We start from the raw sequence: 16,793 nt of genomic DNA on the forward strand, positions 1-16,793 counted from the left end.
CCGGGCTCAGGACTGTGCACAAGGTGATTGTTATCTCTTGAATTGTAGGTTGGTAGACTGGAGATCTTGGTTCAGCATCCTGGCTAGTTTCAAAACTTATTTTAAATATGGTATTAGTTGCTCTTAAAAGTGGTCACATGGCTTTCATGGTTTGTAGGTTCAGTTTTTCACCTGATAATGTCAGGAGATCACTGCTGAGCTCAGCCTGTGTCTCACATGTGTATCTATACTTTACATCCAGGGTCATGAAAGCCTCAGTCCTTTATCAGATCAAAACCCCAAATTCTGCCTTCAGATGGGGCCTCTCAGGGAGAAGAGAGGAGAGCAGGACAAGCACAGAGTTGTGCACCTTGGATTGCTTGTTGTCTGTAGCTCAGGGGCAGAACTGGCCCCAAAATCCCTTAGGAAGGCACCCTGCCTTGAACAGGACTGAGGAGGAGGTAGAATACTGCATTTTCCAGCCTGTGGTCTGGAGATGTTTGTTGTCATTTAAGAAGCAGGACCAGGGGTCTGAACTTGCTTTTCAGACTTCTCACATAGTGTTGAATTGCAGAAGCTGCTGTTCTTTCTCATTCCCTGGCTGCTGTTAAAGCTGTGTGAGGAGCTTCACACAAGTCATCAAAGCACCTCGCTTCAGATCTGATTTTCAGCTGTGGCACAACAGCCAGGCTCACTGCCAAGAGCTGTGGAGAGAAGAGGACCTGGATGATTACAGCAGGACTGAGTGATTTCTCAGTAAGATATGCTTGTCTGTGCCCTGAAACAAGAGCCTTGTGAGCCCTAGGACAAAGCAAACATATGGGGTGTGTGCAGAAAGCACCAACAGTATGCTCTTATTTATCATTTAGGTTGTGTTAATGTCTTCTTCTAGTCAGAAGTTAGTATCCAAAATGATTACTGGCCCTTCCCAGGGAGGACACAGTCCAAATGAGCAGTGTACACCTGCCTTCATTATCTCTGCAAAGACTGCAGGGATTTGCTTCTTTTCAGCTTCACAGAGATGCAGCTTCTTATTGTCCTTTGGTTTGGGCAGCATTTCGGCCAGCAATGTCTGAAACTGATTTTCACAGATGCCAAGAAGCTCATTTGCTTCTCCAAGGCCTGATTCCTGGCAGCAGCAGTGTGAATGGAGATGGGCAGGAGGCAATCTCACCCTCAGGTGCCCTGCTTGGTGTGCCAGGGGTGGGCAGAGCTGAAATATGTGCCAACATGCTCTGAATTTAATTACTGCAGGAAAAATGAACCCTCTGGCTGCTCTCCCACCACAGCAGTGAGACCCATAAATGGCTGGTGCATTATAGCTGAAGTTCCATGTGTTTCAAGCTGCTTGTGGGGTTTGTGGCAGCTCAGTTGTTGCTCCAGTGCATGGCTGTGGGACCCAAGTTCTCCTCAAACTTCTCCAGACCAAAGGTATTGGAGTGGGCTCAGAGCAAGTGCCTCCCACATGTATAAAAATTGATGGGGTCAAAGTGGGGGTGTGGAATTATCTCCCTCATACCAGGGTAGCAGTGCTCAGGGAAGTCCTGCAGAACTGGGAGCACAGGAGACACTTCAGGATGGAAATTCTCCTAATCTGTGTTGCTTGGTGTGAGGAGACAGCTTTGGCTCTGGAAGGGACTTGCTGACCTGCTATTTCTAAAATGTCATTTGAGGAGCTGTCCAGGACCTGGCAGCCCAGCCCAGGACATGCTGCTGCTCTCCTTGCAGGCACTTTCTGCTGCTGCTGACAGCTGTCAGAGCAGATTCTTTCTCCCTGGCCGTGCTGCTGGGGGCAATGTCTGAAGGAAACACACAGGGCTGGGTGTGTCTTGTCCTGTTCTTTTGAGAGTTTTAAAGTTCTGCTAAAAGTTTCTCCAATTGTCACACTATGACACAAAATAACTCGCACACAGACACTAGATGTAAAAGGGGAAAGAAAAGAACCCAAAGAACAATTTTATTTTCTGACTCTGTGATATATACAACAGAAAAAGTGACAGTGGATTGGAGGGTGAAATTGCCACCTCTTCAACCACACCAATCAAACCAACAGTCCAACAATTCTTTCCCCCCACAAAGAAAAATGCAAAACAATCATTATTTACATGAACAGTGTGAGAAAATTCAGTAGAGCTATGTAAACATCAGAAGGCATAAGAAACTTTTAGAAGAACTTTAAAACTCTCAAAAGAACGGGGTGACAGATGTGCTGCTAGCTCTGCCCCAGGCAGGAGGGGGTTCCTGGGGGGGGTCTCACCTGAGCTGATGGATGCTGATGATGGGAATGACAGTCTTAAGCTGCACCAAGGGAAATATAGGCTGGATATTAGGAAAAAGTTCTTTATGGAAAGAGTGATAAAGTGTTGGAATTGTCTGCTCAGGGAGGTGGTGGAGTCCCCATCCCTGGGTGTGTTTAACAAAGCCTGGATGTGGCACTGGGTGCCAGGGTTGAGTTGAGGTGCTGGGGCTGGGTTGGACTCCATGATCTTGAAGATCTCTCCCAACCCAGTGATCCTGTGAATTCTGTGACATCCCTCTGCAGGCAGCCACTCCTGGAGCATGGATCATTGCACTGACTGGAGAGCCTGGCCTGATGCCTGACCTTGCTGGTGGATAGTGGAGCACTGAGTGAAGCTGCTGTGCTTTTTGGGAGCTCTCTCTGTGACAGTGCCTGTGGGTCTCGTGTGGTCAGGAGCAGCTGAAGGATGTGCCTGCAGGGAGGGTCTCGGGGTGACATCCCTGATGGGGGATGCCAGCCATGAGCACTTGGCAGCCTCTGAGCAGCAGCAGAATCTGCCTGAGCCCTTTCTGTGCAAATGTTCATTACAGTAATTATTCACTGGGATTCTTTTCCTGCAATGGCCTCAGCACAGGGCAGGTGTGTTCTCAGGGACACAAAGGAGAAGCAGCATCATTCCTCTTAACCTGGAACTGCGACAAAGCCATAAAGTCACTTTTCTGCAGTCTCTAGCAAATTTGGGAAATGAAGCTGGGTTTGCTGTGGCTCAGGGCCTTTTAGTCTCCCAATCCTTCCTGATAGGAACATTTCTAGTTAGCCAAGATGATGGAGCAGACAGTAAACCACATTTACATTTTTTTATTTTTCAAACAGTGATTTGGAATACTTTATTGAGCAGCAAAATGAATTGCATCTGCTCATCCCCCACTCCCACGTAAAATACAGAGAGGTTTTCTCCAGGATCATATTCCTTTCAAAAGGGTTTTTTGTACCATTCTCTGCTCAGTGCCAGTCTGGGAAATATATGCAGCCATTTGATAAATATATTGTGAAAATCAGGGTTGAAGTGGCAATCTGCCTGCAGCAGAGGAATAGCTACAGGGAAAAATGGTAAATAAGATATCTGTAAGTAAATTAATTTTGCTCATATAAGCTTGTTTGCAGCTTTGGTTCATGTCTCAGCATTATCCTCTGCTCTACAGCAGGTGTTCAGTGTTGTGGGGGATCAGGGACAGCAAAGCTGTGAAGGAGCGGGGAGATGGTGGTGGTGAAATTTCTGTTTTGCTGGGATTTCCGATCATGGCAAGGTATGGTTGTGCCACAGCCTGAAAAACTGCAAATCCACCGTTGATTTAGCCTTGCAGAAATGAATAGTTGCCTTTTGTACTGAGTTTATGCACAAAGAGGCTGGGCTGCACATGACTGATTTGCTTATTCAGAAATCTTTGCTTTCCAATACAGTTTTGGAGGATTTATCAGTGAAAAGTAATCCTTCAAAACAGCAGAACTTGAAACAAAGCCCAGCTCTACAGATGAACTATTATTTTATTTAAAGCCTGCTTTTAGCAGCACTGTATTATTTGTTTCAGCAATGTATGAGTCTGTTTTCATTTTGATGGGATGAACTGATTTATGGGGTTTATCTTCAGTTTATCTAGTTCAGTTGTCAGTTATCTGAGGATTTACTTTGCAGCCTGTGCTGTGGGTTAGAACTGAGCAAGTTTGCTTCAGCTTTTGAGGGGGAGACACCCTGGGTGCCTGCTCTGGGTGCTGAGGAGCTGCTCAGGTGACTGACACAAGCATCACTGTTTGCTGGGCTGCTCTTCCCAGTGCTCCTGGCCTTTTTTCCTGCTGGCTGAGCAGCATGAGACTCACAAATGTTCACTGCAGGTGGGTGGTTTGTGGGCTTTCACACCCATCCACAAGCAACGTGGGCAGATTCTTCCTTGCCCTTGCTCCCACAGAAGGGGAAAACCTCATGGCAGGAGGAGGGGAGGAGGTGAAGGAGCTGCAGGCTTCAGCTGCAGATTCATTTTCCTCTTGGTGCTGCCTGGGTGTGAGGTGAGCTGTGAGTGTCCAGGGGCTAAAGCTGCATCAAGGAAAGGTGGTTTGTTTCTCTGTAGGCAGAAGAAACAGCTTTCAGCACAGGGTAGCCTGGAGGCTTCCTCCTATCCTTTGGGCAAGATGGGTTAAATGGTGGAAGCATTTTTGCTCCCTCCTTGCCTTCATTTAGAATGATTTCTGTGATGTCCCAGCCTGCCAGGAGAGCTGCAGCCCAGCCCTGGCAGGGGCTAATGACAGCAGGGATGTGGCTGGTGCAGAGCAGCCCTGGGAAGCCCTGATCCACAGGCAGGGCTGGGGGCTGACTGTGCCTCCCTGGGGCTGAGGAGATCACCTTCCCACAGAGCCAAGCATGCAGGCATCTCCCACGTGTGTCAGTGGGAAATGTGCTGCTCCCAGGCTCTGCAGAGCAGGGAGAGCCTCTGCAGAAGAGCTGGGCTGACTGCAGGCTTGCAGTAGCCCTGAGCTGGTGCTCCTTGTTTAGCTCAGAAGCTCTCCAGACTTCCCAAAGGCATTTTGCAGACAGCAAATCCTCGGTGGACTTCCCACAAATGGGTTTTGCAGGGTCACTGCTGCCTTGCTGGTTTGCAGCCTGGGTTTGGGGTTTGCAGAGCAGGGAGGTCTGGCAGAGGGGAGGCTCGTGCTGCTTCCCCCTGGGTTTGTGTGCAGTGTGTGCTGGACTGAACCCCACTGAACCCCTCCCCCAGTGCCTGCACCCTGGCTCCAAAGGGGATTTGTGCTTCGGGATTGATGTGTTTAAATATAGTTTTAATAGAAGCTTCTAAAGCTGATCTCACCATTTCATTACTGTTTTGAGTGAGTGACACTTCTGTCAATTAGTTTCAGGCAAGCCTGCAGAAAAGACAGGAGGGGGGAAAGGAGGTGAACAGTGGGATGTGGAGAGGAGCATCTTAGATTTGGATATTCCCTTTCTGTGACACTGAGCCCAGCTTGTCTCCCTGTGATTGGCACATGACCTACGGTGAGCCTCCAGTCAAGATTTTAATCTGGTTTTCTCATTGATATAAAAGGTTGCTTGAGCTTGGCTGCCGGGGGGACTCAGGACGTCATCCCTGTGCAGCAGAGTTTACTGTAGTTTGTTTAACTGAGCACTGCACTGCTGGGCAGCTTTGAGCCCAGCTCCCTGACAAGGGTTCTGAGTGCTGGTGCTGGATGGGGCTCTTTGGACTCGCTCACCCCCAGCCCATCCTCATGTAAATTAAATGTAGCTGCAAGTGTCACCTGGCTTGCAGGGATTTATGCACAACCTGCTTTGATTACAGAGAACCACAGCTTGCAATATTTCAGGGTTAAGCCTACTCTGGAATTTACTGGATGCAGGCTAGGATGCTGTGAGTGAAGTCAAGTACTCCTCTGTTATCCTCAGAAGCTGGGCACAGGGATGAAATGATGCAGTGTTGCATCTTCAGAGGTGATTAAATGTTGACAGCCATGTGCTGCAGAGGATCATTTCCTGCTCTGTGCTGTGCTGGGAAGACTGAAATCTGTTTTAAATTGGGACTGCAATTAGCATCCAGGAAACAGCAATTTTATGCAGCAGTTTTAGCTTTGTATTGCACTTTTGTGTTCTGTAGGTCTTTTCCTGAGGAAAAGCTGGTTCTCACCACACTTTAATTATTAAGTATTCTTGATTTGCAAATCACTATAGCCTTTATATACAGTGGGCAGCAAGATTAATGGTGACCCTGGAACTGGATTTGTTGTTAAATTCTGCTTTTGCTGACCATGTTGCACATGGCAGTGTGGAAGTCACCAGGCTTGGCCGTTCTGTGACACTCTCTAAGGCCCTACAGGGCAGCAGAGAGACTACTGGGGAGCCCTAAATGGCTGTGGAGTTGCTGTTGTGCCTGTTGGGTTTCAATACATGCCAGAAGCTCTTGTATCCTATAAATAAGAATTGAAGAGGTCAAAAATTCGACCCTTGGCCCTCAACTGTTGGGATGCTTCTCCCAGTATTGTAAGCTCTGGTTGGCTGTAGGTCTGGCTACAGAAGGAGAAATGCTTTTTAGCTGTGTCACTTGTTACACATCAGATAAAATCTCATTTTTATCTCTTTCTTGTCTAGCTCAATGCCTGGATTTGCCTTTTAATCTGAGTGTTTGTACCTTGTTTACAGCCAGCCAGTATTTTGCCTTCGCTTTCTTGCATGCTGGAAGAAGGCAGAAATGACTGCTTATGTTTGTGCTGAATGAACATTTCTATTTGGTTTACCTCTGTTTGTGATTCCTCTCAGGTATTTCATGGAGCCATTGAGCACTAACATCACTTTGCTCATCTGAGAGCAAACAAGCTGGACACAGCCATGGGGGACTCTCCAGCAAATGTCGTGGATGGAGGCATGGACACACAGACTGAACTGGTGGAGAGGGTGGCAGCCATAGATGTGTCTGTTGTCCCAGACAGAAAGGACCAAAATGGTGAAGACAACCCTGAAGAAAATGACACAGTCTTTTCTGATAACATAAAGGACATCCAAAGAAATGGAGTCAGCAGTGATGTGGGAATCAATGAATTTCTGCCTTCCCAACAGTCAGAAGATGCTCACTTGAGGCATGTTCCCAAGAGACCTCTAACCAGACCTGGTCTATCAAGTAGGAAGTTGTCCCTTCAGGAAAGATCATCGGGAGGTTATTTGGCTTCTAGCAACACTCCAGGTTGTGGTCCTTATTCCACAGGGCCATCCCCACGTATAATCAGGAGACCAACAATAGAGTCCAATCGGGTCTCCATATCAGACTCTGAGGTAGGCATGTTCTCCCCTACAGCTGAGGTGTTGAGGTAAGGTAAGTCTTTCTCAGGTGCTAATGGGAGCCTTCAGTCTTCTGGAGTAGTAGATCTGAAAGCACTATTATTTCAAAGTGTGGGGGGGAGAAAAATCCCTGGAACCAGGGGTGGTATAGCTTGGAACTGGAGAGCTCTGCTGGGTGCAGCCCTGGCCCTGACATTTGGCTCCTTTAGCCCTCACCTGCCTGGGATAGTCTTGCTAAGGGACCATGACCCTGTGTCATGGTGGCATGCAGGAAGCCTTTCAGGGTGTTCAGAGAAAGGGCTGTGGCCAAATGACTTTGCTTTTGTGTCCCTGCTGTAGGTGCCCTTGGGGAGTTCACCAGTCACAGCAGCTTTGCTGATGGTATTTTATGGATTTAAACTTCTGGAGATTAAGTATCTACTATTGTGTTTTGCCATAATTGAAGGCATGATTTAATTTTATAAAGAGCTTAAATGCCTGGCTCCTGTCAGGTTTTCTTTTCTCTTTAAAGCATTTGTAACAGCAGTGGTAAGGGAAAGCTGTGACCCTACTCTCCTTCAGAGGGGTGTCTGGGTGGCTGTGGCTGTTCTGCAGCTGCTCTCCTGGTCCCAGACCTGCCCTGGAGGAGCTGTGACAATGCTGTCAGTGGTTGAGTGTCTTGATGGAAGTGGGTGATGGCTGCAATTCCCAGTGCTGTGGTGGGGAGCAGAGGGATGTTCACACCACACTGCCCAGTGTCATGACCTAGATGCCTGTGGCAACACAGGGACCAAACCACTGGAGTTTAGACTTCTGCCAGTGTGGGTCCAAGGAACCTGGAGCGAAACATCTGTGTGGCTTGGTGTTTCCCTTTTGAGAAGTGGGTGTTTGCCCCTGAGAGGATGGTGGTGCACACCAAATCAGTTGTCCTCTGGGGAGTTGTGCAAGCCACATCAGCTGTGGGGCGGGTGGTGCATCCCCTGCTGATAAGAGGATACATGCAGAAGGTGCACTGCAGAGGCTGCAGCTTCTTTGACAGCAGCCATATGCTTTAATAAGGGAGGCAGGGAGGGAAAGCAGCCAGTTCTTGGAAGCAGGACGTGACTTGAGTGCCAGCTCTCCCATCCTGCAGTGCTGTGACTGTGCCAGGAGTGAGGCTTTTCTGAAATCTTTCAACATAACTGCAGTCAAGTGTGACTGGCACATTCCCATCTGCAAGCCAATTCAAAGTACTCCATCCTCTTCCACAGCATCTGCATCCTGGGGAGCAAGGGTTACTGCCTGGGGGTGGGGTGGGCAGTGTTTGGAATGCAGATGTGGAGCCCTGGTGTCCCTGCTCCTGCAGCAGCTCTTCACACAGTGCTGCCTTTTTCGTGATCACTTGGATATCACTGAGAGAGCTCTGCTGTGTAACAGAGCTGTGCCTATTGGAAACCATCACTCATATTAATGGGGAATGGCTGTGGGAAGAGTGGGAAGGGAACCTGGGCCAGCTGGGAACATTCTGGGGTGGGTGCTTGCCCTCACGTACTCTCAGGAGCTGTGCTGCTCCTTCCCACCTTATAGGGATAGCATCTGTACCCCATAAGGAACAGAAGGATTAGGAAAATACATGTTTGGATACAGGGTAAAATTTGAGGCTGGGCACTGGATGGTGAGCAGTGTGTGACAGCCAGGAGAGTGTGCAACCTGCACACAGCCCTGCTCCAGTGCCCAGGGTCACCACTGCTTCTGCCAGGTGGCTGTTAAGGGTTGTTGTGTTGGTGGCTGTGAGAGGCACTGCCAGTCTGAGGCTGTGCATGTGAGAGAGACAGCAGGGAGCTCTGACAGAACCAGAGAGCAGATCTTCTGTCCTCTGTCATGGATTCTAAAAGTTACCAGGCTCTCCATGTTGAGGCTTTTGGTCCTGTTTTGGATGAAGTCAGCCCATAATGAGAAATACAGTCATGGTGCTGCTGGTGGTCACTCTGATATGCAGACCCCCAGTGAGCAGCAGGACTGGTGGGTCAGTGACAACATCCAGGTCAGCAGGCATTGCCCTGACCTGCCTGCAAATGGCTCCTTATTCTAGGCAAGCTGCACATTTGTATTCCAGTCTGTGCCTCTCACCTGCTTAAAGCCATCTGGGAGTTGGTTCTTTCCCCTTGCTTTGGGTTTCTGGCATCCTCAGTCAGTGCCTTTCAGTAGCAGAACATCCATTGCTCCAGCTCGTGGCCACTGCCCAGGTCAGGGTCTGTGCAGAGCTGGAGCTGAAGTTCAGGAGCACTCAGGCTTTATCAGCAGCCATGTGCAGGCACTGTCTGTCAGGGGCAGGGATGGGTGGCACAGCTGCATGTCACAATTTCCTGTTGTGCTGATAGCCATCTCATCTGAGTCTGCTTCCCTCTCCAGCAGGATGGCAGCTCAGTGCCTGTCTGTCGCTGGTGCTGTATCCTGGACTGATCTGGAGAGATGTGCTGTGCAGAGACAGAGTGTGGGGATACAGCAGAGCTGAATGCTCTGCTTTCTCTGATGAATTGTGGAAGAACATTGTGTTCTCTTAGAGAGATACTACTGAGCTTTTTAATGCTGGTTTAATATTTGTTCACAAGCTGGGAGGAAAACTTCTGTTCAGGGATCAAGAGGTACAAGAGCTGAAGCTGAGGGAGGATTTATCAAGTGGCAGCAGCAGTGGATTGGGGCTGTCCAGTCACTGGGACCATTCCACAGACAGCTGCCTTCTGAGCACAGCTCTTGGATTTGTTACTAGGCAGGTGTAGCTCCTGGGCTGGCAGGGCTGCAGCAGGGCTGGGGCTTGTTGTCTTGCACAAAGGCTATTCCCAGAGACACCAGCTGGCCAACTGCCCTTGGACAAAGAGTTGGCAGCTGCTGGTGTCCTGCAGCCACTGCTGACAAGTCTGGGTCTGCAGTTTAGCCCTGCAAGAGAAGTAACATGTTCTGCTCTCCCAACAGTGTTACTGTGTTCTGTCATTTCTCTATCAGAAATTGATCTGTAATTTTAAAAGCTCCCTGTTTGTTCCCCTCTTTTCTTAGATTATGCATGGAAGGTTCTCTCAGTGCTGCCTTCCCTGGCAGGAGTACCTGATGGCATTTCTGCTGCCTTGCTGCCTATCAGTGCTTTGCTGTGACAAGGGAATGGCTTTGCCCTTAGCTGTGGCACAGAAGTGATTAAGCTGAAGCTAATAAGGGTACATCAAGCTGCAGAACTGAGGCACAAGCCCCAGAGTTTAGACCCACTTTGCCTCTGTTGATGTGACATTCCTGGCTCCTGCTCTGTGCTGGCTGCAAGGCAAGAAGAGAGGATTTTCCGGAGACTGCTAAAAGCAGCTTCTGCTCTGCTGCCCAGATGATGCCCTGTTGTTTGAATGTACCAGGGAAATACTCTCTGAAATCTTGTCCATGTGTTGACTGACAGAGTTTGTCCCACCTATAACAGCAGGTCTTGGATCTGTGAAAGGAGAGAGGTGCTGTGTGTTGGAATGAGGCATTTGAAAGTGCAGTGCTGGTGGGTTTGGTTTGCGTTTGTTTTTGTTTTGGGGTTTTGTTTTTGTTTTTTTTTTTTAATTCTGCTGTTTTAAAGCAACTTTTTAGTTAGCCAAGAAAATCTTACTTGAAGAGTGGCTAGGAAAAGAATAAAATATGTCTTTTTTTTTTCAGGTTTTCTCCCCAGACCTGCCAGCACAGTTAATTGCTTTATACAATCTCTTCTCCAGTCTCTTCCAGTTGAATTTCCTTTCCCTTTCACCTGTTCCCTCCTTCCCCCTGAACCCCAGACCCCCCTGCCCTGGTGTCTACATTCTCTCCACCCTCTAGGATCAGTAGGAGACTGTTCCAGGTGTCCCTGCAGTCATGGAAATCAGCTGCAGCTGTGTGTGCTCCAGCAGGAGTGGAGAGGATGAGTCAGGCCAGTGCCTGCTCCCTCCCTGGAGATGCTCCTGGCCTGCAGATGCAGGCAGGAGAACGAGCTGACAAAGGGAATTTTCCTATGCTGGATTGTCCATGGCTTACTCCAGAGGCATGGAAAATAAATCACTTCTTTGTCCTTTCTTTCCTTGTTCTTTCTCATCTTTATCACAGCTCCCTGCTTGTTTGGCCAGCTGGTTTGAAGCAGCTGGTGTCCAGATCTGAGGCAGTGCCTTGGTGCTTGGCCGACCCAGGTGTCACACTCCTCCAAGGCCTGGCACCTGCCTGGTTTTCTTCATAAAGTGGTTTCCTTGCTGTGCACAAAGGTAAACTCAGGTGGGGCCAGGACAGAGGCAGGAGCTGAGCTCCTGCTCAGCATGGGCTGAGAGCTTCCCCTTCCAGCCCTACAAGTTCCCCGGATGAATTTCTTCTAGAGGCCTTACTGTGATGTTCAAACAGAGCTCTTGAAAAGATTATAGATACTTGGAAAACATTTCTTCAAAGAAGGCTCTCTCACATTGCTAATTTCTTTTCCTTGGATGAATTAACCTTTATTTAAAGTTGCATTTCCAACTTGCCTGAGGGTAAGGTGTGAGAGGAGGAGAAAGCCCAGAGCTGCAGCTGGAGGGGGGCTGGCAGGGTCTGCCTTGGTCCCACGAGTCCCAGGCTCCTGCATCAGCTCTGGGCTCTCAGGTGGGTGAGCCCCAGTGCTGAGCTCTCTGCCCAGCCGTGGCCAGGGCGGTGCAGCAGGGCTGGGCTTTCTTTTTTGCACTTCTTTTTGGATGTTGTTTCACAATCTGTTTATTTTTTTTACCACCATGAGGTCTGGGCTTCCTGTCTATCCTTCTCTATCCCTGAACAAATTCTGCCCTCAATACCCATTTTCTGGCTTTTGTTTTTATTTTTGTCTGTTTTCAGAACTGCCTTCACTTCCCCTTCTAGGCAGGATGAGTTTAAACCAGTGTTTCCTCATTTTTCTTCCATGCTTCTCTTTAAGGTGTATCTCTGAATTGCTGAAAATTATTTTCAGGTTGGGGAATTTGGCTTTGTTTAAGGGGCGAAATTCTCCATTATATATGTATTGTCCATTATATATATGTAGGCAGTCTGTTTTCAGAAAGGTCTGATTTTGGAAATCAGCTCTGGTTCTCCTTTCCCATCCATGCATCTCCCCTGGGGCAGCAAAGGCTCAATTCTCAGTTTCTCAGGATTCCTGTCACCCAGTGGTGGCCACAGTGGATTTCTGGCACTGGGCCTGGGCTGCACTGTGCTTTATGATTTTTGACCAATTTTTGTCTTCTGTAGCATTGATTTCCCTCTCCCTTCCTCTCTTGACTAATACCTTGGACTTGTTAACACAGAGGGCATCTTGTTTTTTAGGGTGAAACAAATAATTGCACACTTGGACTGGCTCACTCTAATTTGGTTACAGCTTTTCATTTAAGGATCTCATTAAGGTTCAGCTCTATTTGTATTTATCAGCAGTTTCAAACACATCAGGGTGGTGAAATCAGGAGAATTGTACAATGTTATCTTAAAGAAACACTTGGCCCAGAGATAGGTGTTTTTCTCTGATAAAGGAATAGGACAATTATCCCATTTCCTGTGGGAGAAGCAAATAACAGAACAACCCTTCCAGCCTGCAGCAACATGTGGCAGGAGTTGCTTCAGCACTGAATTATGGTCTTTTCAGCAAGAAGAAAAGACACAGAGAGCACCTATAATGTGGTTTGATTTCTGCTGTGTCCAGCTCAAGTGCTGGAAGCACTGCAGGAGCTGAAGTGCTGCTGCTTCCCAGCAGGAATTACCTGAGTGGAGAGCAGGGGGCTGTGGGCCAGGTGGTGACAGTGACAGTGAGCTCTGGGAGGCTCTGCTGCACATCTGCTCATTGCCTTTCCCTTGGAACTTTCTGGGTGTTCCCTCCCAGTGTTTATCCACCCCTTTCAAAAAACTGTCCCCAAAAATGGGGGTTGTGGTGTCACAAGCTCCATCTAGCAGCAGTGAAGCACCAGGGAGATGTTTCAGGTGATCAGTCTGGTGGGGGATAAGAATGGTGATTTCTGGCCAGAGGTAAGAGGGGTGGTGGAAGGACAGAGTCAAAGGAATTGGTGGCTTGGACACAGGGATAAGGCACAGTCCCTCCTCCTGCTTTGTGTGGAGGTTTGCCTGGATGGATGGATGGATTGCATCCCATACAAAGGGCTCTGTTCCTTCTGGAAGGAGGGAAAAAATGCCACCATGGCTTCCTTGGCAGTCTGTGAGCAAGAAGAAGCAGCTTTTCGTGCTGTAGAGATGCCACCTTGGCTTAAAAGAAGATTTTGAGTGCACAGCAAAGAGTTGATGGCTGTGTGTGAAAGGCTTTATCTACTCCTGCAAGTCATCCCTGCTCACGGAGGAAGCCTCCTAGCAAGACCTGGTTTGAAGAGCAGGAGATTTGAGGTGGTTGGAGGCTTTCTTGAAGGAATGGTCACGTTTCCTGCCTCTTCCAGCTGCTCCAGTGGGTGTTTCACCCTCTGCAGCACTGCAGTTTGCACAGGACCAGGTGAGGGGTACAAAGCTGAGGACAGAGAAACCAGGACAGGAGACATCATGAGAAAAGTGTTCCTGCTGAATCTGTGAAAGTCACCACGATTCAAAGCACAGCCTCACACTGGGAAGTGAATCTGCTGGCACAGGGTTTGCAGGGGAATTTGTCCTCCTCGTGTCCAGACCCTGGGTTCCTGCATGCTGACCCCTCCTTTGGGGAAGGACATCCTTACAGGCCCCTCATGCCTTGCATCTTGGCTTTTGCTGGGTCATGCTTTCTCATCCCTTGGTGCTCCTAGTTCTGATGGATTGGGTTTTACCTTGGTTTTTACCTCCTAGTTCTGATGGATTGGGGTTTTACCTTTGGAAAGATATGTGCTTTGCTAGCAGCAGAGTTAATACACTTCTATGGCCCCATTACTCACAGTTGGCTGCTCTTCCCTGTCAGGGAGGTGGAAAAAACTTCCTTCCCTGGCAATAAGATCAAGATTTCAACCATTCCTTATATTCCTGACAAGCCATGGCTTGTAGGCTTTAAGAGTCATCAGTCCCCCATTCCTTTTATTGTGATGACCTCTTGAGTTAGGAGCATTAGGAATGTTTTCTGGTTGGTGATGGAGAAGAGTCCAAATTATCATCTCCCACACCTGTGCTGGGCCCTGAGAGGCAGAGGAGTGTTGCTGTTGGTGGAAATGCTGCCTGGGGCAGGGACTCTCCCACCCCTGTTCTTCCAAATGGACAGAAGGCATCTGGCACTGCTTTTATGTCGTGGTGCTGCTTCTGTAGATGGCAGGGCTATTTAGAGGTTTATGGGAAGGCTAATCTACCTGTCTGCATGTTTTATAGCAGCTTTGCTCCCAAAGAAGTGCAGAGGCTGGCTGTGAATTTCCAGCCTGCTTTAGTGCTTGGCAGTCTTGGGGAGAAATGTTGATAATGCTGGCTTGGGAAGTGTATCCCATCTAATGCTCAGCCCACACTGTGTCCTGGGGCTGGAAACTCCTCCTTTTCCTCACCCCACAAAGCTGGGGGCTCCTCCCTGCCCTGCAGTGCAGCTCAGTGCTGTGGTCAGGGAGGACCAAGGCAAACTCCATGCAGCCCACTCTGCCTGGTGCCAGCGCTGCAGAGATGCCAGCAGGAGCTCTGAGCTCTGCTGGAGCTTGGTTCTGCAGCAAGGTGTGCAGCTCCAGAGGAAGGGTGGCTTTAACACCAGGTGCCTGCATGGATCTTCTCTTCCACCTTGTTTTCCCCCTTTGCCACTCTGTGGAGGAGCTCAGCACCCCATCACCACATCCCCACCCTGTGGGGTTTCAGGGCTGGGTTCCTCACCAGCAGAGATCAGACCTTCTCTGGGGTGATTTTTTTTTAGCAAATACGTGTCAGCTGAAGGGAATCCCCAGTTTGTGTTGCACAGCAGAGGAGCTTGGCTCTGTGTGCTCTCCTGGAGGAGCAGGGCAGGATCCCAGCCAGAGTGGCCCTGTGCTTACCAGGCTGCTGTTGGGAAGGGCACAGGCTCCTGCTGTGACCCTGGGGGGATGCTGGGGCTGCCAGGCTGTGAAAGCCCAGGAAAGCTGGGACAGGGATTTTCCTGCCTGGTGCTGAGCACAGTCCAGTAGGGAGGGTTAATGTAAACAGGCCAGGGGCTGCTGGGCTGCACCCAGGGCAAGGTTGAGGGATTGGGGTGGTTTTACACCAGCATAATCAGAATTCAGCCCATATTTTTTTGTTGTTTTGGACTGTCAAAAAAAAAAAGTAAAAAAAGCACTGCTTACAGTGTAACATACACCAGTTTAAGTGAGATTAAGTCTTTAATAATTTAGCACTCTGCTGCTATTTGAACCTGATTCAAACTCAGTCATTTCCTTTACCAATACTCTAATTATGTTCTCCCTTTGATCTGCAGGACTGTGTGCAATTAAACCAGTACAAGCTGCAGAGTGAAATAGGCAAGGTAAGTACTGGGGCTCATGTTGGTCACACCAGCCTGTGTCACACGTGTGAATAGGGCTGGAAAGATTGTGCCAACCCAAGGGACATCACTGGCCAAGGCTCCTTGCAAGCTGTGTTTGGTTTGTGGGTTTTGTTTTTTTTATTGTTTTTGAGAGTTTTTTCCATATAAGTTTGAGCAAGTTTTGTTCAAGGTCACAGTGGAGTTACTTCCTTTGAAATCTAGATTTATTTTTCCTCCTTCAGAAGGTGGTTAAGCTGGCTCTCTTTCAGGGCTGTTTGCTTGCCAAATGTAACACTAAGAGCTTTTGATACATTAATACACACAACAAGGAAAAAATAACCCAAAAAGATGATCAGGGTAGGTGTTTGGTCCCCATCAGGACTAGTTAAACTTTTTATGTCACGTGAAATGTCTGTTTAATTCTAGTGCATGTTTAAAGGTGCAGAATGATTCAAAAGAGATTTTTGTAAAGTTTTTTAGAGGTCTGGGCTGGTGAGCAGCTCAGACACCTGCACATCTGGCCCTCTGCCACCACTGCAGATGGCTCAACAAGCAGTGGTGCTGTCTGGAAGCTGTCTGCCTCTGCAGCTGGAACACTGCAGCCAGCGGAGGCTGCACCCTGAGCTGCAGAGACCATCAGAAGTTTAATGAGCCCAAATGCCTCCAAAATGAGAGGCCCAGGCTGTGGGATGGCACCCCCACCATCTGTGCCATGGGCTGTGCATGTGGCTGCTGGCAGGGGGGAGTAAGGCTGCAGGTACCACCCAGCAGGTGCCATCCCAAACTCACACACAGCTTCAGACCCACTTATGACTTTTGTATGATTTAAGGAGAGTGTGAAACGTTCTCTCAGGTGGATTTCTCCCTGCCTCCTCCCTTCCCTGTGGGTCACAGCAAGCAGGTGGGCACTGTGAGGTTGGTAGAGGGCCTGCTGTGCTTTTGGATCAGCCAGATGGCTCTTTAGTCTCCAGAATGTTATTTCAGCTCTCAGTGAAGTCACGAGAAATATTTTAAAGGCTCTGGTGTTCATCCAACTCATTTATTCAACAGGCATGTGTCAGGGATAATACCTGATCATGTCTTACTTGCATAAAATGAGAATTTATTGGGACTTTGAAAAAACAGCAGTTTGGAGCTTGGTTTCAGGCTGTCCCTGGAGCTGTGGGTACAGCAGCAGTCCAGGTCTGCATCTGCCTGGGCAGCAAGTGGTTGGTGGAACAGGAAAGTTGTTCATGCAGAATTTCCAAATTTGCACCAAAAAGAAATCTGATTGAAAATTTTTCTCTCTGCTCCCCACCCATCTGAGTTCAGACAGACATGGTGGCTTTGGCTCAGGGCAGGAGGTGGTGGGCTAGTACTCAACTCCTCCAGACATGGATAATCCTCCA

The 16,793-nt window shown here is 48.7% G+C and overlaps 1 protein-coding gene across 8 annotated transcripts in view; it reads left to right on the forward strand.

Annotated features, from left to right (window-relative positions):
* CAMKK1 (calcium/calmodulin dependent protein kinase kinase 1) overlaps window positions 1–16,793 on the forward strand; it is a 94,725-nt gene that overhangs the window by 32,383 nt on the left and 45,549 nt on the right. For 7 of the 8 annotated variants that reach the window (XM_077787489.1, XM_031506468.2, XM_077787486.1 and 4 more), the window contains 2 exons: window positions 6,534–7,043; window positions 15,358–15,405. In XM_077787489.1, coding sequence (XP_077643615.1) covers window positions 6,603–7,043; window positions 15,358–15,405 — 489 coding nt within the window. In that variant the 5' untranslated portion in view covers window positions 6,534–6,602. Of the gene's footprint in view, window positions 1–5,119; window positions 5,262–6,533; window positions 7,044–15,357; window positions 15,406–16,793 lie in introns of those variants that run through there. The other variant, XM_077787488.1, reaches the window with a different exon arrangement.

This window comes from Lonchura striata, chromosome 20 (genome assembly GCF_046129695.1).
Source record: "Lonchura striata isolate bLonStr1 chromosome 20, bLonStr1.mat, whole genome shotgun sequence".
Classification (NCBI taxonomy): Eukaryota; Metazoa; Chordata; class Aves; order Passeriformes; family Estrildidae; genus Lonchura; species Lonchura striata.